The 25,113-nt window shown below is 39.9% G+C and overlaps 2 protein-coding genes across 9 annotated transcripts in view; one reads left to right on the forward strand and one right to left on the reverse strand.

The window, feature by feature from the left end:
* acss3 (acyl-CoA synthetase short chain family member 3) overlaps positions 1–2,471 on the forward strand; it is a 37,590-nt gene extending 35,119 nt beyond the window's left edge. The window contains exons 13-16 of the mRNA XM_056247462.1: positions 1,188–1,310; positions 1,409–1,508; positions 1,618–1,793; positions 1,917–2,471. Of these exons, the coding sequence (XP_056103437.1) occupies positions 1,188–1,310; positions 1,409–1,508; positions 1,618–1,793; positions 1,917–2,000 (483 nt within the window). The 3' untranslated portion in view covers positions 2,001–2,471. The remainder of the gene's footprint in view (positions 1–1,187; positions 1,311–1,408; positions 1,509–1,617; positions 1,794–1,916) is intronic.
* A 942-nt stretch (positions 2,472–3,413) lies between these two features.
* The window catches only part of ppfia2 (PTPRF interacting protein alpha 2), a 166,673-nt gene continuing 144,973 nt past the window's right edge, over positions 3,414–25,113 (reverse strand). For 4 of the 8 annotated variants that reach the window (XM_056247464.1, XM_056247463.1, XM_056247468.1 and 1 more), the window contains 13 exons: positions 25,017–25,107; positions 20,685–20,766; positions 18,259–18,459; positions 17,196–17,258; positions 15,493–15,525; positions 14,793–14,968; positions 14,557–14,654; positions 14,292–14,467; positions 14,135–14,203; positions 13,476–13,632; positions 11,117–11,173; positions 4,803–4,883; positions 3,414–3,724 (listed from right to left, as the gene is read on the reverse strand). In XM_056247464.1, the coding sequence (XP_056103439.1) occupies positions 4,825–4,883; positions 11,117–11,173; positions 13,476–13,632; positions 14,135–14,203; positions 14,292–14,467; positions 14,557–14,654; positions 14,793–14,968; positions 15,493–15,525; positions 17,196–17,258; positions 18,259–18,459; positions 20,685–20,766; positions 25,017–25,107 (1,262 nt within the window). In that variant the 3' untranslated portion in view covers positions 3,414–3,724; positions 4,803–4,824. Of the gene's footprint in view, positions 3,725–4,802; positions 4,884–11,116; positions 11,174–12,406; positions 12,588–13,475; positions 13,633–14,134; positions 14,204–14,291; positions 14,468–14,556; positions 14,655–14,792; positions 14,969–15,492; positions 15,526–17,195; positions 17,259–18,258; positions 18,460–20,684; positions 20,767–25,016; positions 25,108–25,113 lie in introns of those variants that run through there. The other 4 variants (XM_056247465.1, XM_056247470.1, XM_056247466.1 and 1 more) reach the window with 3 other exon arrangements.

Genomic DNA, 25,113 nt, shown 5'->3' on the forward strand with positions numbered 1-25,113 from the left:
TTATCCGGCGTACAACATAACCCAATAATGAAGAAATTAAGAAAATATGCAAATAAGTGTGGTTTGTGCCTTTGTGATTTGAATTTTTGTATGTGTAAAATACGAAATAGTGAATTTTGTCTTAGACAGAATATCTAATGAATGTCAATTGATACTATGTGCCTCAATCAGGATCTGAGAAGGCTGGAGTCCAGCGATTAGTTTTATTAGTGCTCGCAATACGAAAGCTGCGTACCCAACTTTAGGAAGCCGCCCTAGCTATCCGATTAATGATTCCGACAAGCGTCTTCCAGGTACGCATCAGCAGGTCCGTGAACGGTCTGTGGGCGTGCCGAGGGCGAGACTGTTACGCGCAGTTTGATTAGGATGTCTATATCCATTTCTTTTGATAATAATCAGGCAGGACAGTCATAATATCATCACAGGACGGCGCTCAGCATGCGCTTTTGATCATTACATGTCAGCTGCGGCTGGCTGCATTCAATCCACACGCTGATGGTGACGAAAGGTGTAAATGATGTTTTGATCATTTGATGTATTTTGAGTGAAGAACTGCTATGTTTACAATGACCTGGAACTGATACGTTGAGGCTTTCAAAAGGCCCAAAACGTGACATAAAAGTGATCCATATGACATGCGCACTATATTGTGAGTATTAGGAAGTCCTAGAGTAAGAGAAATGAACCGACAATGTTTGGTAGAAGTAATGTTTTTAAGCTGGTATATTTGGCATTTTATTTACAAGTTTACATTTACATTACATGTAACTAGAAGTGTATGTTTTTGTTGGTACTGAATATAAGAACCGGACAGAAGTACACTGCGGCCTGAGAATACGCAAGCATGTAGCGTACATTCATTGCATTATAATTACAAAACTTACTGAAATAGAATTTCAAGGCTTTATAAGTAGGCTTTATATTCCATTGTTGTAGTATAATGGTAAAATGTCTTTGTATATGGGTGTTTATACATTAATAGACATCACTGACATGTCATGAAATAGGTCTAGCTATTGTAGAAATAAGCAAATTGGATTGATCTAAGAACTGCATGGCATGCTGTGATGTGTGCTTTTATGGGGTGCAGCGCCATCCAGCAGCTCAAAGAAATATTACGTATACCAGTCATGAATGTGTGTTAGTATTTTTGTATTGAAAAGTATTTTTATTGTACTCCCTCCTAGGGTTACTATGACACCATGGACGCAGGGTTTGTGGACGAGGAGGGCTTCTTGTACATCATGTCTCGGTCCGACGACGTCATCAACGTGGCGGGTCACAGGCTGTCCACCGGCGCCCTCGAAGAGGTCTCACTCACGACACAAATAATAACAACCCTAATAACAAATCTTTCTTGTTGCCATACTAACAAACCATATATTGTGTGTGTGTGTGTGTCCTTCAGTCTGTCCTGCTGCACCCTGCCGTGGTGGACTGTGCTGTGGTGGGACTGGAGGATCCCCTGAAGGGACATGTGCCTCTGGCTTTGTGTGTGCTTGGGAATGGTGAGAAAGGAAGAAAAGATAAATATATATATATATATATATATATAGAAAGAATACACTTTTTGGATGTATATTTTTTGGATGTATATTTGTGTGTGTTTGTTTGTAGGGTGTCAGAAGAGTGAAGAAGTGCTGGTGAATGAGATGGTGAAATTGGTGAGGGACACCATCGGGCCGGTCGCTGCTTTCAAGAAGGTTGTCTTTGTCAAAGCTCTTCCCAAAACCCGCTCGGGAAAAATTCCACGATCGTCTCTCGCTAACCTGGTGAACGACAAGCCTTTTAAGGTATTTTCTTGACATGATGATTGTTATTAAGTAGGTGGGCAGCAGCAAATGCTCTTGTTCAGTGAAAGTATTATGGTACTGCAGAGCTTTCTAATTTGGATGTTTGTAATGTGAAATTTATAGATCAGTCCCACCATAGAAGATCCTGAGGTCTTTAAGGACATTGAAAAGATGCTGAAAGAAACTGTAAAAGAACCTGGTAAATAATTTACCATCAGAAATGGACGGACACACACACCTTCCTCTCTAAGATGTGAGATTCTGTGAATATTTGCAATAGAGGAATGTGTTTCCCAATAGAATGTACTCCTCGCTTGGGCATAATATTTCTTTGATAACAATGTGATACTAAATTGTAACCAAAAAAAGTATTTCATTAATGCGTGTTAATAAGATAAGTTGTATTTGTTGAAGGTTTTGTATTAGTTGGACCAAATTAACACCAATCAAATAGTTTAGAAAAGTTTGAATAGGTGAATGTTACAAAAATACGTCCAGTTTATATTTATTTCACCCCAATATCAGGAGAAAAGAGAAACAAGTTTTATTTAATTTATGTAAAGAAAAGTTTGATGTTTTTCTATTGTAATGTGAGTGGTCCTAAAAGTTGTCTCCATTCTCATGAAGTGAAATACTGTTTTCCTCCTTTTGATTGGCAAAATATAAGCTGGACATGTTCTTGACAGAGATTCACCCTGCAACACACACTTGCACTATAAAAAAAATTTAATGGATCAATCAAGGTGAAATGTAATGTACTAGTGTAGTATCAGTTTGAAGAAATGTATTGTAAAAAGATTTCCGACAATGATTGTTATAAAGAAAACCTATTTGAGTGTACTTTTATTGACAATTAAAAGTTCTTTGATCACCACATAGTTTTGACCAAGATACAATCAGTAATAAATAAAAAAAATGGACACAAAATAAAACGATTCTCTGTGCGTGCAAAACAGGGATGTACAAACTGTCGAAGTGTCAGAAATAACTCAAAGACAGGAAGTGGAGGGCTGTACAAGAGGTGTTCCCTGCATTTTGAACACAAACAAGAGTCGGAAACATTTTTTACACCAAAGTAAGTGTACGATCACTACGAGCTAGGCCTGTCTTTTGGAGATTTCCCCTAACGAGAGGCTGCGGCGGGACATTTGATCATGAATTATACGTGTTTTACATTGTTTCAAACCAAACAATAACACGTGCGAGCGTACGCTTTAAAGTCAACACGAGAGTTAAATATATCCAATCAACGATGTTCTTGTGGAAAATGTAAAAAGTAATGTAGCCATTGCCATTGGGTGAGGGTGAGTGTCGAGGGCGTTTTAGGAGGGCTAAGTCACTTTTAGGTTTTTTTACGTGGGTTCACGAATTAATGATGGATGAAATGCGCAAAAAACGAGCGTGACGTAGACTCGGACGGGTATGTATTGTTTTTGGGCGAGGGGCTTTCAATGGGCAAACGGAATGAAAAGCAACAGCATGTTGAAAGCGTCTCTCGGGTGTTGGGGGAAAATCCATAACAACAGCAGCAGCGTTCAAAACCTTGACGTTAAAAGACGCAATGTGCACAAAGTCTGAATGTGTGGTTTATCTTTTTATATATATAGACGTGTGTGTGTGTATATATATATTTCTTTATATTTGTTTATGTATTTCTATGTATAAAAGAGCTTTATTTATAGTGATTTACAGTTGAACCTACACATCCCCTGTAGAAGAAATACACAGTACTCAAGCCGAAGGAGGCGCGTGGCGTAGAAGAAGATAGAAAGGGCGAGAGCGCGTCGGCATCTGCGGCAGAGGAGCGGGACGTCGGAGGTCGGCGGGCCTTCACCGTCCCCTCCTCGCCCCGTCCTCCGCAGGCTTCCGTTGTTCTCTTGGCAGTGTGACTCGTCAGAATCGTTTGTTTGGGCCAACTTGAAGGTACGACTCTGAAAGAAACATCAAAGGACACGAGGGTGAGTAAACGATGAGAGAAAGGTGGACAAGTGTGTGGGCTTTGTTGTAGAGCACATGTTTGAGAGATGACACTGTACAATAAAGAGGCAGTCAGTGAATTTTGAACTGTGATAAGGGCTTTTAATGTAACATTTCCCATTATGAATTACGATACAGCTTATTTCACTCCAGTTTGTGGAATGTAAGTGCAGGAGGAGGAGACAGTGGGAGAGCTTGGTTCCAGCATACACCAGTTCCTCCATTTTTTCCTGGCTTCCCTTGCTGAATCTTGGAGCAGTTCTAGCTAAGGTGGGAATGTGTTTGTGAGCAGTGGTTGCTGTTGCTGCTCAGCAGGTGTGTTTGTGGGTTGAGTGGAGTGGCGGGTGGGGAGAAGTACATATTGTCCTTTAGCACTCTTGCACAAAGTTTGTTTGGGTGAAGGCTATCTGATTTAAAAGCTGGAATTTCATTCCTGTCAGGTTGCATGTTTTTTTGCAGCCATGTATTTTTAGAGCAAGCAATCTTGAAAACATATTTGTTCCGCTCGTTGGGAGTGGTGTTCTAAGTGTTTCCAAAGAGTTGATTGGAATCCTTAAGGAGGTCTGCATGAATGATTATTGACTTTGCAGTCTTGTACTTCTTCTGAAGTTGCTTGAGGAAAGCAGCATGTAGTTGTATCCCTGCTGCTAATATTTGTGATTATGGAGTGATGCACTATGAAAGCTGTATTTGGGGTGGAGGAAGCTGGTGCTGCAATACGTGTTGCTGGTTGTTTGGATAAAGTGGCAAGCTTTGTTGGCTGAAGTTGTAGTTACATGTAATAAGAGTGTAACGTAATGGCTGTTTAATGGTTGGTGCGATCATAAAGGCCAGTGTGTTTGAATTGCGTAAACACTGTCACGTAGATGCCGGTGCACTCTTGTCACTTCAGTGGAAGGATTGTTGATGATGCAAACTCAATTCATGTGTTACTCATTGGGTATATTGATTTAATGAGTGATTTATTTTGCAGATGGCAGAGGAGAGGGGCAATGACATGCTGGTTGTTTTGAGTGCATGGGAGTCACTCACAGCTTGAAGTTGTCATGTTCTCTCAGCAAGAGTAGGTCCTCACAGCGGAGCTGTCCAGACGCTGTACTGCTGATGGTCCAACTGCACAGAAACAAAGATACTGAGAGTGAGTGAGTGGGTGGGTGAGTTTGTAGTTAAAAAAATGTGTGTGTGATTGTTTTCATTAATAACGTGTGTTTTTCAGGTGTGGAAGTCAGACTTTGAAAATGAGAGTACCTCAATTATCTTGAGGCCCCTTGGAAGTGTGCTCCAGCTTTGAGGTTTAGAACCACTGTTGTATGAATAGTTGCATATTTAACAGGATGATATCATCATCATTGTGAGAGTTTGTTTAGTGTACACAAAAAACTACCGGGGCTCTCCAAAAAAAAAAAAAAGAAGGAATACACAAGGTTGTTTATGGCACATTGGACAAAGGGAGCCAAGTGGCTTGATTATAATAAATAGATATTTATTGTATTTGAGATGATGAAAGAAATCAGTACAGCACAATGACATGGTTAGTATAGTGTGTTTGGTGTGAGTGGTTAACATCCAAACACAGAGTACAGAGGTGTTAAAGGGGGACATGAATGAAACTTTTGAGAGAAAGCACACAAAGATGAGTGTATGAACAGTGGGTCAAGAGTGATAGTTGACTTGGAACACACAGTTAGCTGTTGTCATTGGTCGTAGGTAATGAGGAGGCAGAGTAGCGTGTGGTTTCCACGGTTAATGATGTTTAACGAGTAAATGGTGTGTAGAGCGTCAGGTGACTTTGCAGAAAGCGTGTGGTTGGTTGATTGCAGAGCAGATGGTGACGCTGCTGATGGGGATTCAGGTATATAAGCAGTCAGTGTGTCTGTAGCGGCAGCAGAAGAGGCAGCCGTCGTGGGGCGGCGATGGTCGTGTTCATCCCTCGTCGTGTGAAGACTGGCTCGTGTAAAGACAAGCGACTCTACCTGCGCGACTCCACAGAGGGACACACCGGAGGGGACCAGGGAATGAAGGTACTTCTCTCATTCTTTGCCACACTGACTACATCTGCTACTCATCAGGAAGGTCTTTCTCTGCAGGCAAACATTTCCAACCCAAAAAAACACCTTCCATACTTGCTGCCTCTGTGGGTTTCACAAGGGTTGGAGATACACTCTTCAGGTTTGTGACAGGATTTCTCATACACAATACACTCTTCTCTCCATCATTCCACCACACATTCCTAACTAAATACATCATCATCTCCAGCTGATTCACACACCAATCACCACAATATCACAGGACTCAAACCACCCTTAATAAATCAACCAACACATTCAAACAAGCACACAAGCATTCATTCATTCATATAACACTTGGTTTTCCTGTTAACAACAAGGCTGAGTTGAACAACAATAGAACAACAATCTATTGTTTTTTTCCCCTTTCATGTTTGCTATTATTTTAAATGTCTTTTAAAAGTAAAATAGTCACAATTTCTTTGCAGTCACTGATATAATGAGAATCCTCTCCTCTCCCCCAAAAACAGGTGTTTGTGGAGTAAATATTTATTTAATATATATTTACCCAATTACATGCATATAAATGATCAAATTGACTAAAACAACTTGAGAAAAATAACAATATTAAAAAACACTATTTATTTTGTGTAATTGAACTACTTTTTACACCCACTGAAGTCAGCTGAGCAAACAAAGAAAATGGTATAAAATGAGAAAAGCACATTTCAAGTGTGTAAATGTTTGTTGATTTATCATAAAATCTCAGAATTTCAATGTGATTCTGATGATGACACCAAAGGCACTTTATAGTGATTTTGTTACATATATACAATTAAATCTAGATGAGCAAACAACAAATGATGCATAAACAGCAGCATGAATTTATTATGAATGCATCACAACAGACAAAAGGCCTAACACCGTGTCCTAACCAGACGCCACGCGATTAAAGGTATATTTTCCATGTTAATCAGAGTTTTTGTCCAAACCAGCCACAACGATTCTATTTTAAAAACGGTTTCTATTTCTGCGACGTTGCGGCTGGAAAAACAACAAAGTATGATTGTGCTTTATTTAATGTTAAAAGCATCTGTGTGAGTTTGAATATCATTTTGTCTGTATTTTATAGCCATAGGCTACTGAAAGCAACAATTCCCCTCAGATCTTCAAAATAATTAAAAGTGAACAAGAACGTTCAAACTGTCAACTCATTGTTAACAGACAAGTGTACTTCATGTCAACGATCGTTTCCATAAGTGTTATGAACCAATTACTTTATATGGGAATCATTGGAACAAAAACACATTTAAAGATTGATACTTAACTCTTTAAATAATAGCTAATAACAAACTCCAATTACATTTTTTCTTTAATTTGCTTTGTTCAAACTTGACCTTATAATTTAAAAAAAATAGATAGATCGAGGATAGATCGTGCTCACTGACAGGTGCTGCCTTTTTTGTTTTTCACATATGCCAGGGATGAGAAGCCTAGCGCATCTTTGCCCATCCTGTCAATCTCTGTGTGAAATATAAAACTGAGCGCGCACCAGTACAGAGGGCGGAGCGGGCGATTTAAACTTGAAATATATCATTGTTGTTTCGCTTATTTATATTCGATTGGACATGCTCATATGTTGGTGTTTTTGTATATTTTCAAAATATATGCTATTAAAAAATATTATATGGTAGGATAGTTATTTTAGGCTGTTTAAGTTCTGTGGCATTCCTAGCCAGTTGTCATGGCACCCACTTTGGGAACTACTGCTCTAAACCCATGACACAAAAACTGCTCATTAACTGCCTTTGTTCTGTCCAGATAGTGAGGAGAGCCAATGCACTGACCAGGCACAAACTATGAAGCCACTCCTCTTCTAATAAAAGTATCAAATAAAAGTAGCTGTGAACCCAAGTCAGTAAATCCACCACTTCACGACAAAGCAGGATGTCCGCTAAATATGCCCAGTAATAAAACAGCCCTTAACAAAAATATTACACGTTCCACAATCCAAAGCGTTCAGAGAACGCACACCTTCCGTAAACCTGCTTGCTAGTAGGTGTTGAACGATATACCTTTGTGGCACCAAAGCCTTTGCTCTCATTCCTGCACAAAACATTACAAATCTGCAACAGAACAAAGAGAACAATGCGTCTGTGCGAAACCATAGCTCAAACGCGTTCCGTTTCCCATCACACTGACGCAGCTGTTGCATTCCAAACAGTCCCCATCGCCCCCAAAGGCAAACCTTTAACCTTCACTTTAACATCTCATGGCCAAGGCCCAGAGAACTACTCTCCCCATGTGCTCGTGACAGGTGGTCTCTGTGGAACAGGAGAGGCCAGGGCTATTCACCCTTGTATTGTCTTCTCTTACTCTGATTTAGCATCTCTGAGAAACGCACAAGGCAGTGCATTGGACCGCAGGTGCGCCTCGACTTCCGCACCGCCTCTCTGCAGGGGATAGCCACGCAAACAGATCCTCAGCAGCTCGCCAGGCTGAAGATAAAGTCGCTCGGCAATTGAGGTGGAAGTGATTTGCCGGTGACGATTCACAGGGAGTCCGCAGCTCTATGTTGTGCCAACCTACAAAAACCTTTAACGGGCACTCTGAGAGGAAAGCTTGCCCCAGAAATGTCACATCTCAGCGACACGTGCAGGGAAGCCAGGAATCGGGCTTTGTTCCCCTCGGCACCCTGGCCTTCTTGTTGCGTCGGCAGCTGATCTCCTGTGTGTTCTTTAGAAGGTACAGGATCCTCTTACATCCTCTTCCTCATCCTCCGCATCCACCTCCAAGACACAAGCAGTCGTCCTACTTTCTTCAAAAAGATCCATGGACACCCTTAACGGGAACACAGAGCGGTGCAGACACTCCGTATAGAGTGGCACGGGTATGACTTCAAAGTCTAATTCGTAGCTGGTTCCTTCTAAAGTTTTTAACTAATGAGTAAAGTAAACCCTGTGATAAACATAAATTCACTATACATTAAAGTTTTGTTCTACAACATAAATTACACGCACCAATAGTGACAATTTTGGACGAGTTATGTACCTTTTTCAACTACATATGGAAGCTTGGGGTGTGAGTCTGTGTAATTTACCACAGGCTTCATTTTACTCATAAATTGAAAAACCCCATTGGAAAATAGGAACCAGTGGCAAATTACACTTCCGGGTTCTGACGTCATACCTGCACCCTCTCTATTAACGGACCGCCGCAAAGGATGGGACCTTTGCAAACCGCTTGGCGTCTAGGAATAAAAGGAAAAAAGAGCTACTCCACATATTGTGCTGAAAAGAACCCACCTTGGCACGCTGCCGCCGGATATTAGAGTGAACGCTGAAGACGGCTTCCCAAAAGGATCTTCACGAGAATGGCAATGACGTGTGTACCAAATTCAACAACTACCCAATATTTACACTCATTTTTTAATATCTTCATGAAAAGTAGCAACTTCAGAAAAAATGAACACCGTTTCTTTTTAAATCTTCTCCTTGGTATTTGTCCTGTCGTTGTTTTACGGTTTATGAAGTTTCCTTTGTGTCTTTTTTATTCAATCAAACGTACTGTGTTTGAGAGTAAAATTTATTATTTTTGTCATTTAAAAAAATGTAAGATTATTGCAAAAAAAGTTGTCTTAAGGTTCAGAAATAAACAAGTTGATACAATTATTTGCAGTGCATGTAAATCTATGAAAACCTTTATTTTTCTTTGTGCATTTCAAACACTTTTTCATCACACAAACACACAAATTGTGCTCTCTTTTCTGGGTTTATTTTGCGGGACTAAATCTTTTGCTTGCGACTTGAAAAGTTTTGCTTGCGAGTGAAGCCGTGTCTCAGTGGGCGGTCTCTATCAACCAGGATGAAAGGCCCTTTTCTATTGGTCACCCTGGATCGAAATGACAGGTTGACCACGCCCACTACGTTTTCCCGCTGCTGCCGCACACGCAGTGTGTCTGTGAGAGAAGAGCGAGCGAACTTGTTACATGTCGAGCAACAGGTCGTTTAGTGAGTCGGATAACTGATTTAATATCATAAACTCGGTGACAAGTGAACTGAATTATTCTCTTCTTATGCTCTCCCATTTAAATACTTGACGTTGGCTAAACCAGTAGCTTTATCGCTGAATAGATTTTATTAGCCAAGCCAACACAACAGCATAGCTAGCAGCCAGAGCCACCAATAGTATACAAAAATGGGTTGTTTACATTTCCAAACATTCCAAAATTAGCTCATGTAACAAATATATAACATTCAGATCATTGATCACAAATTATAATCAGGATTTCTTTACTTAAAGGTACAATATTTAACTTTTGGTGCTCTGGAGAGATGCAGTTTTGATAACAGACAGATCGTGCACATGACAGAGGCCTTAAACCAGCAGCTAACAGTAGCAAGTCACACTAAGCGAAAGCCAGATTCTTTTCTGACAGTCAGCGTTATTTAAATTTCTACTTAAGATTAAATATAAATATGAAAAATGTGACCAGCAAAAAGTTAAAAACTGCTGGGGAAAATATCTGTCTTTTTTTTTTTTACAGTAGATAAGTGCATGTTATAGGCTACAATTTCATCTACATATCATTAACGAAAGAAAACGTGTCAAGTAATTTATAAAACCTAATTTATATTAGCCCATGTATTTTATGTACCTATAGCCTATTATATTTATAATTTGTAAGCCTAATATTGTTAAAAGTCAATGTAACGTCACTGGTTTAGCCAACGTCAAGTATTTAAATGGGTGAGCATAAGAAGAGAATAATTCAGTTCACTTGTCACCGAGTTTATGATATTAAATCAGTTATCCGACTCACTAAACGACCCGTTGCTCGACATGTAACAAGTTCGCTCGCTCTTCTCTCACAGACACACTGCCCGGCAGCGGGAAAACATAGTGGGCGTGGTCAACCTGTCATTTTGATCCAGGGTGACCAATAGAAAAGGGCCTTTCATTCTGGTTGATAGAGACCGCCCACTGAGACGCGCTTCACTCACAAGCAAAACTTTTCAACTCGCAAGCAAAGTGTTCGAAATGCACAAAGATAAAAAAAAAGGGTTTCAAAGATTTACACGCACTGCAAATAATTTGATCAACTACTTTATTTTTGGCCTACATAATGTATTCATTGCTATTACGAGATCCGCCACATTTCTCCGTTCCAAGGCTGCCGTGTCGTGATGCTGCTCCAAATCACTGTTGACATACACTTCACAGGTTGACGGTTAAGAAAGGACAGGACACATTGAGACCACGTAAGGGGGTACGAGTACACTACACTGTAGGGACGAGGGTCGGGAAAGCCACACATTTGGAGGCGCTGTCATATCTGACCTTGAAACCAGTCCAAATACATGTCGTCAGGACTGTCGTCCATCGCCTCGTACAAGACTACCCGGCAGCCGTCCGTAAAAAAACAACAGAAACACAGTCAACCTTTGTGTGTGTGTGTGTGTGTTACTTTTGTCTGTCCATCTTGAGGTGAAGTGTGTTTGTGTGCAAACGGCTGTGTTTGGAATAGTGCCCCACCATACTAATAATAATTATTATATTCTCTTTCCTATTATTTTTGCCAAAATATGTATTCATGGGATAGTTCACCCAAGTCTGAATGTGGAAAACACCAAAGGCACAGCAGTATTAAACATCAGTTTCACTTTTTCTGACACAAACCTATTGCACACATAAATATCATGTGAAACTGAAGACTGAAGTAATTGCTGATGAAAATTCACTTTTCAAATAATACATTTCATATTTTACTTATTTCTTAAATGTTTTTACAGAGTAGCCTACTACAAATGGAGGCCAGTATGTCCTTACATCAATACTGACCGCTCTGTTAAACTGATCGATTGATCGAATGACTAATTATAACAATTCAACATTACAGTAGAACTGAAAGCTACGACTAAACCGCAAATGATCAAATATCAGGTTTATAAAATTATCACATTTTATTCATTATTTATGAACAATTATCATACATTACAAAATAACAACTTTCAATTTAGTGTACTTAAAACCATATTCACAATATTCAAATCCATTATAATATCACATTTATATGTGCCTTTTATATAGTTTGGTGATGTTTCTGTCAATAACGCAGAGAAATAAGTTAAACCCTAAGTTGTAAAATGACTAATTATACCATTTGTTATTAGTACACTTACACCTGTATGTCCTTAACGCATTGAACAACAAATATTAATTGCACAAATTACCACATTGTTTTTCCCAGCCCTGATACTAACTATAAATAGTTTTGTTTTGTAGCACAGGCCACACAATTGTAGCACAAGTATAAAAGTCTGTCCCATGTCTAAAAACAAGTTAAACAGGCATGTGACTGACAAAACACAGTAATGTTCCAGACAGGGCACACAAAATACAAACCTTAACAAGAACTGTTTTCAGACAAATACAAAACATTTCCAAACCACATCCATCCGTTTGGCTGAGCACTTCAAAATACCACTTCATTTTCCTATCAATCAGAAATGCGTACAATTATTATTATTATGATGATGATAAAAATATGTGATGGTAATTTCTTCTTTTTCTTACTTTCATAATTGTATGCATACATGGAGAGGAAAAAAACCGTAAGGATTTTCATGTTTACTTCAGATTTTCACCCAAAATAGGGTGTTGGTAGCAATATTGTGTACGCACATATAATGTAATATCCGTTTCATTCATACTGGTAGTCGGACGGCGCCCTCGAGCTGAAATCCACATAGAATTCATAACGCTTATGACATTCCAGGAAATCCCATTATGGACTAAGGCATCCAGCTAGCTGTAGAGCATAAAACGCAGAGAGAGATGCTTTTGACTGACGAAACATAAAGACAATAAACATACAATTGCAGTAATATATGGTTGATCTGTGTTCTTCTAGACATCTCACCTATTTTTATAAGAATAAAGTATATTTATAATGGAATGCTAATCGACTTTATCGCTGAATAGAATACAATAATATTATATAATTTCTGCCTAATTCTGCGATAAGAAGCCACATCACCAACACTCGACTGATGTTATGAATTGATTTTTGAAGGAAAATGGTATTAAATTATTTTACAAGTTTGAAAATATGTTTGTCACGTGTTGATTTTTCAAATGCGTGTCATAAGCGACTCAAACTTACAGCGCTTGCAGAGATGGAGCAGCATTTACTGCAAACCGATCGATCCGCTCTGATCACATTGCTGCACTTCACCATGAAACACACTGCACATATTCTCAGTGCGATTATGAATTAGCAATTTGTTTATGAAATAAGACAAAGCGCCATTTCGGTTTCATTTCATCAATTTGTGCAGTCCTACATTAACCCCACTCACAAACAAGCACACAACAAACGCTCACTTCATACAAACACGCCACTAACACACGTGCAAATAATCGGATGTGTGCTAATGTGCAAAATTTCATCGCACAGACCGTTTTTTTTTTCCTAGCAGGTGCACACACGCACGCACACATACATACTAAAGAAATAATTCAATTCCATTTAACAAAGTCAATCGAGTTAGCAGTAAGCACAATGCTAGTATTATTCCATCTCAAACGTATAGGCTCCGTTTCAAACCACATGCATTTTTGCCCCCTAGCCGACCTTTGTGCTCTGTTCTCTGCTACGAGTAGTAGTACTGTGTGAGTTCTCGTGCGCGGGTCTCACCCTCTGGTGGCAGTCTGCGTGAGTGTGCGGAGGTGGCAGTGAGGCGGAAGCCTGCGGGCAGGGTCTCCGCTGAGCCGGGCATCATGCTGATCCCGTGGACGTCCCGCGGAGGAAACTGCCTCCTCCACGACGGCCCTCTGAAGTCTTTCTCGTCGCACTACGGATGGTCCAAAGACAAATTTAGACCAAAGTGCTATTTTACACTGCTTATTGCAGCAAATAATTACATAAACAATATGCTTTTAGCTTTGCTGTGCAATTGATGTAAGCTTACATTGGCTCATTGCACAATTCACTGTCAAGGTCAGTGGAAAAAAAACAAAAACAAAATGTTGATTAAATTCTAATAAATGTACTTAGAATTCATGAACCCTCATCAGCTTTTCAGTAAATTTTTTGGGGGGTTTAGTACAGTTTTTACTCAAATTTTGTATTTTTATGCAGACCGACATGCTAAAACAATTGTCATTTACGCCTCCTTGTGTTTCGTTTGGAACTTGACTGAAAAGCGCTCGTTCTAAATTGCTCATTTTTGAGGTTCGGTTTCTTTTCTGACGCTCCCTATGTAGGCAGTGCATAGCAATGCAGCTCAATAAGGATTTGGAAGAGACTGCTGTCGATTGTTCAGTTCTAATAAAATAAAGAAACTAGTGCTTGACCTCATCTAATCGCCTCTCTGTTCCCAGTGCCAGCAGATTGTTGTACTCTCTTTCCAGAATTTGTCTAGCCTGTGGGGGGAAAAAAAGAGTGAATTCAATATTTTCCCCTCCAAATAAACATGTAATAGCTGTAAAGTGTGTGTGGATGGATGGAGACCTGAGTGTTTTGGTTGGGGATCTGCAGCAGCAGGGCCAGGCTGCTGTAGTCGAAATTGTCGTCGAGTGCGACGAGCGCCCCGTGCACGCCGCTCTCTAACAGGATGTTGGCGTAGTCGCGGAGACCGATGCTCTGGATCCAGCGAATCGCCCGTTCGTTACTCCACACCAGCACGTCTATGCAAACACAAAATCCTAGTGGGTGTTTTTGTTCATTGGAATATCACAAACGCTTTTGCTGGCAGCCCCGGGAGACTATTACCTACCTCTTATCTCGTGCTGGCTGCTCTCTCTGCGTCTCTCCAGCTCCTTCCTGTCGTAGTTCAGCTTCTTCAGACACATAATGCCGTACTGCAGACTGGTTCTGTTACAAACAATACATTGATATTACAACCAAAGTAACCAGTTTAAATGTGGCCGAGTCTGCTCGGATTTAATCGCTCGATCGGATGGGAAATGTTTTACGCCAATAGTTTGACACCAATGTTCTTGGACTGTTGACCTGTGAAAGCTGTCCACCATTTTTAAATGCACTCTGAGGTCCTTCTTGGTGAGGTGGTCCAGCATGCGCGCGTCCACCAAACACTCCATGAAGTAGCTGCGGTACTGAGGGAGACCGAGACTGGGCAGCCACTCGTTCCCGATCCACTCGTGATTCATGTCCCCGTATGCCAGCGTCTAAATCACACACACCAATTATAAAGCCTTAGTTGCATTTATAAAGCCTTAGTTGCATATTCATTGGGCTGTAACTTTCTTATTTCAAACACATTACATTTATCAAAAGTCACACTAAAGACATTTATACTGTTACAAACATTTCAATTTCAAATAAAGGAATTCTGACAAAACCAAAATTAAGCAGCAAAAGCTTTTTCAACATTGACAATAATTAGAAATATTATAAATAACTCAACCAAATCAGAATATTACAATCATTTATAAAGGATCATTTGACAATTAAGACCACAGCAATGATTCAGAAAATTCAGAAAATACATTAAATTACATTTTAAAATATATGAAAATACAAAATTTAAATTGGAATAATATTTCACCATATTACTGTTCGAACAAATGCAGCTTTGGTAAGGATAACAGACTTAATGAATCTTAATTATTCAAAACTTCATTCTTAATATAAAGAATGTCTTTTTAGCAGATGAATGAGTGTATATCTGTGTGGCCTGTCACGCTCTCACCTGTGACCAGCTCCCCTCCTCTGACTGGGACTTCTGCGGAGACACAAGGAAGCGATTGTATCAGCTCTACGTCTGCCAACTGTTGCTTAACTGTATGTACGTCAGTTTACTTTTCAAAGCACATACACACTTAGTTTTATAATAAATGATCACCCAATCGTACATGCTAATGCACCGGATGCATCTGACAGGTTTAAACATTAGTAACACAACAGCACACACAGTAGATGAAACTATAACAATGTAAGAAACGTGTCCATCTCTCTCTCTGCATGCAAGTACAATAAAACATCACACAAACTACATTCCCAAATCCAGAAAAGTTGGGACATTTTGTAAAATCAAGAACCTGTGATGTGCTAAATGTTCTTATTTAACCTTTATTTAAATGACAAAAGTATAAAGAAGAATGATCAAAGTTTTCACTGACCAACTTAGGTAAATATTAACACATTTCAATTTTGATGGCTGCAACACACTCCAAAAAACCTGGGACAGAAGCTAAATAAAAGTGAAAAGCTTTCACACTGATTGAGTGTGAAGGGGAGCATCTCAGTCTTTGCAAGCAAAGATGGGTCATGGCTCATCACTTCATGAGAGAATTATCAAACAATTCAAAAATTTCAGGGAATCCAGAGAAATCAAGGCAGGAAATCTCTGTTGAGAATGTATTGAAAATGTAAGGCCCATCATGAAACGGAGAATCCGACAACGACAACCACAGACTTTTGAGTGTCCAAAATTCCACTTGCAAAACTTAACAATTAGTATACTCAATTCCCAAACATTTAAAAAGTGTAATTAAAAGGGAAAGATGATGTGACACAGTGGTAAACATGCCTCTGTCCCAACTTTTATGGAGTGTGTTGGTGCCATCAAAATCAAAATTTGTTTATATTTACAAAATACACTTAAGTTGGTCAGTGAAAACTTTAAAAATCTTTGTACCCTTGTCAGTAAAATAAAGGTTAAAGACAATTAACAAATCACATATTCTTGATTTTACTGCATTCTACAAAATGTCCCAACTTTTCTGGATTTGGGGTTGTACATCAGATTCACAACATGCATTCGTCTGATTTCGTTCCAGACTCGTGTTCTCATATGCTGACGAGGGTGAACCGTGATGATTGTATGAGGCTCAATGGAGAATAACGAGGCTAGTTTTATTCTCCTTTGACTGATTACATTCCATTTGAACGTGAGAACGTCACGTCCGTTCAGCCTCGTTGAGAGCCGTTCTATGTGAAATTAGGGCCTCTGTCGCTGCTGGTTCACCCATCTAAAGATCGTTAGCGCTGGATGTGATTGATGGCGGCACATATGAGCTGATTATATTCAGACGTGAACTGAGGAAATCTTCCTCTGCCCAGTTAAAGACCAGAGCTTGGAGTCGACATGAATCCCCATTCTCTAATCATTTTACTTTGATGTATTTCAACGTTTAAAGAGCATCTTGACATATCCGTTTCTTTTCCTGTTGTTGTTTTTTGCCATTATTGCGACTTGAATTGAGCACAGTAAGACCAGGAACTTTTACTAGAAATGTAAATGATGCTCATTTCAATTTCATGTCGACTTTCATGCTCTTTCCTGATTCTGTGAAACAAAAACATTTGCAAAAAATGTAAGTAAGAGTAAGCAAAGAGCATATGGGTGGGCTTTTTTTCTGTTAGACAGTTGAAAAGGATGAGGTGACTGACCGTTTTCGAGGGGGCGGCAAGGGTCTCCATTTCCTCGTGGGTTACCCACACGTTACCCGACGGCTATGTGGGCGGCCCCGGAGATGAATCCGACAGGAAGGGCAAGCAGTGTTAAAGAAGAAGAGCAGCAGCACTGTAAGCCAATAGTGTTACAGCATCACAGTCAGATCATTAGCGAGACACAGAGTCAAAGGCCAGAGATACACATACTGAACGCACAAACACACGTCAGGGGAGACCAAACATCGTTCTCTCTGACGGGACGGGAGCCGCCGCTGAAGACGAAAACTGCGTTTAACATGCAAAATTAGCTGATGCCTCAAGTCTTGTGCACGCTGCGCAATTTCTTTCTTTTTTCTGTCCTTTTCTTTTTTGCTCGTGAGCTTGTTATTGTCAAATACGACGTGTTTACAACGTCAGGTGCGTTCAAGCACCTGTAATATTATATAATAGCAATGCTATTATATTTGGTGCCTGAAAATGTCACTGCTAAATACTTATAAATATTGTGGCATTCTGCCCGTAAAGATCGGGGCTGAAAGAGAATCCTGAGCTTCCCACCCATATTTACGACTTATATTTGCAGTGGCGTTCTTTTCGACATGTCTTGAACCCATGTACACATGTCCATTTCTGTCAGATGGCCAGTTGTGGACAAAATCGTACAGTGTGCACCAGACTTTGTGTAATTAGTAGTTTTCCAGGAGATGCTTTAAGAAAGATGCATATAAATAACTAAGCTGGAGTTTGACTGCCGGTATGTGTGTGTCAGTCTGTGAATGTGTCATCACACAATACAGTCACAGATCAGCTGTCACAGACGATGCAAAACACTATTACCATGACAACAAAAAAAATAAAATAAAGCTGCAAATGGGTTAAAAAATAACTGACAGTAAGGATGCTATGGCGATGGACCGGCATGGCCCAGTATTTGCCAAACAAGGTAAGACTTTGATGATGAAACTTTGGGAGGGTGTTTTTGTACTTTTTAATAACGTATGTTATTGATAAGAAAGCAAATAAACAAAGTGTGTGTGTGTGTGTGTGTGTGTGTACTCACGGTTCTAGACGTAGGGGGAGCCGAGGGGCTGGTGAGCGAGACCATCTCCTGGATGGCCAGACGCAGTTTGAGGCGGTGCAGTGGGTTGCTGATGCCGATCTCTCTCTGGATCTCGGTGTCCGACAGGGCAGACATGATGGCCCCGCTTTTTACGTTGGCACGACACGCTGCGACGTACCATGCTGGCATCCCCAGCCACAGCTTTGAACACACACACGCACATTGATGCATGATTAAACACGTACAAAGACTGCATTATAACCCTGTTCCTGGAGGGATACCTTCCTGCAGACTTCAACTCTGGAGGATGGTAACCCTCGAGGAGCAGGCTTCGAGACCCCTGCTCTAAAACATCTATTTTGCAAGCTTCACCACTAGATGGCGCCATTGCCCTATGTGTAAGTCTTTTCTGACCACAAACAAACCTGAATATTTTTTAGTACCATGGGCAAATCATGCAACTCATTCTCTACTTCATATCTAAGCCAGAAGAAGAAAATACTAACAAGTTAAATATTGTATGTGTAACATTTTTGGGGAAACTCCAACGAAAAAACTCTCAAAAAAAGTTGCAGCCGTGTTACTACAGCTTAATACTGCAATTGCATCATTCTAGGAAAGACTGATCTCAGTATGTAATATGCAACATTTCTACTACTCAGATCCTTATTTAGCTGCCGTTAAAGAGCCTTGGAGTTATCTTAACCATGCAATAAACTTCCTATCTGTGCCATTATATGGAGAAAAAATACATAAATCATTTCAAGGATACCATCCCAGGCCTCCCTTTTTGGAGAAAAATAATCCCATTTATTTCTTAATATATTAGTTTCTTTGTTTTTGGCTGCTTAGCTGGACATTTAAAACATTAACCAGATAACAAATGGTATCTTTAAGGCTGGAATACACTACAGGACACTAGCCCTCGGTTTAAGGCTCAAGTTAGTCCCAGACTAAAATGCATGTTTGAGCTATTATAACTGTTTTAACTAAAAGCAACTTACTGGCATATCTTAAAATATATCACTGCCATTGTTTTGTCTCAAAATGCACAACAGTGATGTTTTTTCTAAGGCACATTTTTAAAAGCTATTTAAATGTCCTAATTGAACTAAGGCCTAAGCCCCATCTGTGAAACCAGGCCTATGCATCATACACTTGCTTACTTAAAAGTTTTCTGAACATCATACACTAAACAACTGTTAAGTCCTTCCGAACAGGACAAACTCATGCAGAATCATGCGCCTCATTGCTAGGAGACGCATGACAAATGAAAACATTATGTATTCTAAATTCGATTCGATTCTACTATGGCAGACATTTACTTAAAAGGCCCCTATTATGGATTTTTGAAAATGACCTTTCATGTGTTGCGTAACATAGCTCTAAGTGAATGAAAACATCCTGCAAAGTTTTAAATCTGAAAGTGCACCGTAGTATATAAAGTTATTGTCTTTCAAAAGTAAGAGTCGACTCTGAGTCAACGAAATGAATCGTTTTTCAATGCCGCTTCGTCGTGACGTCAAGATGAAACATTAGAATATTGCCCGCCCACTTATTGCGGGCGCAGACACCAGGGAAAACTTGAACCTCAAACACTGCAGCTGATTCATGTCGAGAAGACCCTGTGCTCTACAATGTGAAGGTAGGCTAAAGCCAGTTTTTTTTCACTGCTCAAGGACAAGCATGTGAAGAATCAGTGGTTAAAATTCATCTTTACCACGATACCACACCAGTATAATCCTAAACTTTTGCGGTTGTTCCCTTTATTTTACTGACGACTGCTTTTCAAATCTCAAAGTTAAATGCAGGATTCTCAAACCGCTTGCTCTTGAAAGATGGTGTTCAAAATACTTAGTTTTGAGTTATATTGTGTAGGTCTCCTGCTAACTGGCTAACTCACATTATCACTGTCTTACTGAAATACTTCTACTAAGCAGCTGTGGGCCACTATTACCTAAAACTCTGTCTATTAATGCAGATTATCTGTCGTTCTCACTACTTTGAGGAAAGATTAAGCATGATTTGTTTTACCAACGTTTATGTTACATCAGTCATTCACGCTAGAGCTCGGCTAACGTATACATTGCATACATGCACTGTTATTGATAAAGTTTCCACATGTTTACCGCAATATATTAGAAAAATACTCTGTAAATAAAAGTACAAATAAAATAATCGGTTTGTTGATGGACATTGATTCATCTGACGAGTCGTTGTGGTGATGTGCAAATGTATATTATGAGGAAATGAAACAGTTTTTTGACCTTTGATGCATGTAAACCTGTTGTAGGAGACTCCAAAACAACATTAGGAAACTTTAAAATAGCATAATAGGGGCACTTTAAGACGCACATCACATAATTAATATTCATGAGAAAAGCTGATGTGTTTATGTGCCCAAACCGAAAATGAATACTGCCCACCTCCAACCATGCGACAACTGTAGGACCGTCCCACTGAGCAAAAGGTAACCCTTTTCTTCTGGCTTCTTCCAACAACTCGTGCCTAGAGAGAGAGCAGGTGGCAGAGACAAAGCGAGACAGAGAGGAAGACAGATAAGGAGAAAGACAGAACTAGCTTAGAGATAATCAACTAAACAGAGAGAGAGAGAGGGAGGGAAAGGGGCATGTAGAGAGAGAAAGTGAGATGCTTTATCTGTCTCTGCCAGGTTTCCTGTCCTTTAATGGCCACTATCTGTTTATCAGAGCACCATGGAACACCAAATGCATAAGTTTCTTTTTAAAAGTTTCTTTCATACCCACTACTACAAGTCCGTAATTAGCATGTAGCATGACGAATGCTACCTTTTCATGTAATCTCTGTAAATAAGCAGTACCTAAGCCAATATAACGCTTGGTTTGAGTTCACGTCGCTCCATGATTTAATTTTAGGTCCGTATTGTCTCTTAAAAATGGTCTGGGTTTCTGTTTATGAATCAAAGGCCAGGTTGCGGTGGGATAAAACGAACGAAAGAAACGAAGGGTGAAGTCGATCACGCTGAGAAGCCAACTAACTGAAAGTTCCAGTTCCTCAGATAAACATATCGTGACATTTCCTTGCTGTGTCCTGATCCTCGCCTATAAAACCGAGAGCTTAAGGAAACTGGAATGCTGTGACTTATCGAGGGAAAACAGAAACGCCTTTTCTTTTGAACCCTATTCCGTCTATTTCTTGATAAATATTTGCGCTTTAAGACAAGGCTGCTATCATAATCTCTCATCAGACTTTCACAGAGACGCTTTTTTCAACAGCGTTCTTCAGTGGGAAATATGTTAAGCTTTTTACAGGGGCTGAAGGACTTGTAACAGAGTGTGTCCTCAGCAATGTTCCAATATATGTCTGAACATCAGAATGTACTCGTCTCCGAGGATCCGTCATCTTGAGCCGGTTTAACTTAGAGATATTCCAAGGCAAGGCTTTACGTTTGGTGGAACAGTGTTGGAATTCTGAGGGCATTTGGCTACAGAACAAGTACAGGTGAATATTTTACGATACACGGATGTTGTGGTGTACTTTAAGGCAGAGACCGTTGGATGCTCCTCCCTCAGAGAGCAGCTTCATAATCCAACCGCATCTTTGGGGTCTACAGTAAGGCCACTTGAATGAACTGTTGGGTACAGTACTAACACATGCTGTAGTGAGTGATATGGTTCTGTCTGCAAAAAAATGTATCTCAAAACCGCTTACGTGACCACTGATATCTTTTTTCCACCGAAATGGTGCCGCGATGGCGTCTGATCCGGTTCTGTGTTTGTGTGTGTGTTGGGGGGCTTGTTTCTAAGTCTTAGTCCTTGTTTTGGGAACATATTTTAGCATTCCAAGTGATTCTGTTCCTTTATGCAGTTTGTTCGTACAACTAAAGCTGGTTTTTAATCAAACTATTGAATAAGAATAACGGTGGATAATGGGAAAGCCACGATAAACCAATTTACAATAAAAAAAATGCCACTATGAGACAAACCCTGGTACATAAATGGCACTGTTATTAACAAGTTTTGGTCCCTTGGCCAAAACTTGGCACCTTGTGAAAATGCAACTTTGTAACTATTTCTTTTCGGAACAAAGGGGATAAAAACATTCTAAGCAAACACACATATTCCATGATTACTGAAGACCCCCCTGAAGACTACTGCTATTGTAGTATCAGCTATTTCAGATAAACCTGACCCTAGAAGAGACATTACAAATATGGTTGATCATGTTACAGGACATACAGGTCCTCAGTTTTAAGTAAACGGCTCTTGGTCTGAATAAGCTGCTAATAAAGTGGACCGGACTTTACAATGAGAGTTAAAGTTGGAAGTAGTGACAGATCTTGTCTTCCGTACTGTGACTTACATCCAGGTGAAACTAATTATTGAAAAAGAAATAAATGTAGTACAGGGACTTCTTTCAATCCAAGGGTTGTTAATTAGATGGAGGCATATCTTAATGTGAGCTTGTAGTCAATTGTGGGCAGGGTTTGAGCGGACTAAATGAGTGGAGAATCCGGCATACGTCACCGGAGAGAAGAATGTCGTTTCACTGGAAGTTCGAGTTATCACATTTTGATTAAGATTTTTGTTGTTGTTGCGTGGATGAATTGTTCACAACACGCATTTAGAAAATAGATTGGGTGAAATATGCATGACTAAGGTTTCCTAGCTCAAACTGGCAGGTTTAAAGGGCCTAATTTTCCTGAACCACCTTTTCTTTGATGTAAACACAAAGCACAGAACCAGATCGGGCACGGGCACCGTTTCGGTGGCGAACTATCCAGTGGCCGTGAGCGTTCGTGTCTGTGTGCTGTAAAGGCAATAAGGCCTTCGTGGTGATGGTGGTGGTTATGATGCATCTCTCCTCATCTTTACGTGTTGGACTGCATATGTTCAGGTCCAATGTAATGCGTATGAGTGACTTCCTCTGAACATACTGTCGCTGGGGAGGGAGAGAAACAGTTATGAGAGAAAACAAAATGAAAAGAAAAAGAGAGAAGGGAAGTAATCAATGAGTTGACAGTCCATAACCAGAGACGAGACCTGGTTATTGAATACGGCACACAATGCACACACACGCGCACGCACACATACATGAGAGGAGAAAGGCCTCGGCATGGCAGATCGAGAACAGGTTGTTATAAAGGCACACATTCTCTCTCCAGGCAGAGATGCATCCTCTATAGAACTGTAGAGGGGGAGAATCACATTTACAGTCAAATGAAAAAGAAAGGCAGAGGCAGGGGTCTCTAGATGGACAGAAAGGAAATGCGTCGGACCCCCCTGAAGATAGACACACACTTTAGGAGCATGACGACAGACACGGACAGAGCGTCGACAGTGGAAAATGCAGCAAGTCTCGGCAACACAAACTAAACTTACCCGCTGATACAGAGTCAGATGAGGAGAAAGAGAGAGAGAGAGAAAAGAAAAATAGAGAAAGCGATGGGAGACAAAATTAAATGCTTGTTATTGAGCATACTGTATGTAGTTTAGAAAAACACCTGAGCTCAGACACGTGCATTACTGTTGGGAATTGTTGTATTTTTGCACTTTGATATTGACTTGTCGGTCACAATTTAACAGATCTTGTCTTTAAAAGTTTTTTTTTTTTAAGTTTTTTTTTATCATACAGCATGCAAAAAGTGTGCAATGGAAACGGTGAAGAGCCATCCTCGCATGGCGCCACGATGGATGAGACCAACATGAGTCAAGTTACATAAAACGGTCACATTCAACCATTAGCGTTGAGGCAAAGAAATGTGATATTCGGCAAGCATCACATCATGACATGCTGTAAACACATCTAAGTATGAGACAAACTCACAAGCTTGCTATGAAAGGCACATTCTCATGTTAACATACATTCTACAAATTACAATCATACAAATACAAGACAATTACATTATTTTAGTAGTACAACATGTGGCATATAGATAATAGGAAGTATTGTAAACTTAAACAAATCAAAACTATACTGACCATGAAAATTCATTCTTTTTATCAAATGAGCTAACGCTAGGCCCGAAACATACTTACCCAAATACGCAAATGTGCGAACGGCAGTTGGTTACGCAAGGATTTTTTGGCAAAAAAGTTTTAGTGCGGCAAAATGGTGATGGAAATGCTAATTTTATATACATTTTAGATTAACTTTATGTCGATGATTCAGATGTCGCAAAAAAATTGTTTAGAAACACTTATTTACCAGAAAATTATTCATTATGAAACAAAATGCAACAAAATGTTACTACAAGCATCTTCATAGCCTAGCGTCTTGCCGAATGGTTGTTTGTTCTTTCAGGTCATCTACTGTCATGGCGGATCAACGGTTCAAAGATATTTCAGCTTTGCATCTTAGCTACGTTAGTTATAGTGTCAGCATGCTTATAGCTAGCTACCTAAATAACAGTTCCTTTATCGCATTAATCTATAATGAGCACTGAGGCTTGCTATTGCCAAAGTGACATAACAACGCACACCAAGTCTGCACAACATGACCGCACGCTTGCAATGTGCTTGCTTACTGGCGTAAAGTATGTTTCTGGCCTAAGGCACTACAAAGCATCCAGATGGGCCACATGTTCAAATATTGGTTTTCACAGGGAGGTGTGTGAAGAAAAACATGACGGTTTGTAAGGAAGGTTGTCATGGCGTGTCAGTAATATTTACTTAGTTTTACAAGATTTGGGCCCAGGAATTAATTACCTTCATAAAAGGTTGTGTTTGGCATCTAATTTGAATTTGTCAGAAAGCGATTTATAAAACAGGCCTACTTACTTCTTTTTAAGCCTGCGATCTTTCTCTGCCTGTGTTCCCAGCTTTCCAACCGCAATATCCTGACCCATAAGCTCAGGATCGGATACATTTCCTATTG

Source organism: Rhinichthys klamathensis, unplaced genomic scaffold (assembly GCF_029890125.1).
Source record: "Rhinichthys klamathensis goyatoka isolate OS25496 unplaced genomic scaffold, OSU_Roscu_1.1 h1tg000048l_1, whole genome shotgun sequence".
In the NCBI taxonomy this organism is placed as follows: Eukaryota; Metazoa; Chordata; class Actinopteri; order Cypriniformes; family Leuciscidae; genus Rhinichthys; species Rhinichthys klamathensis.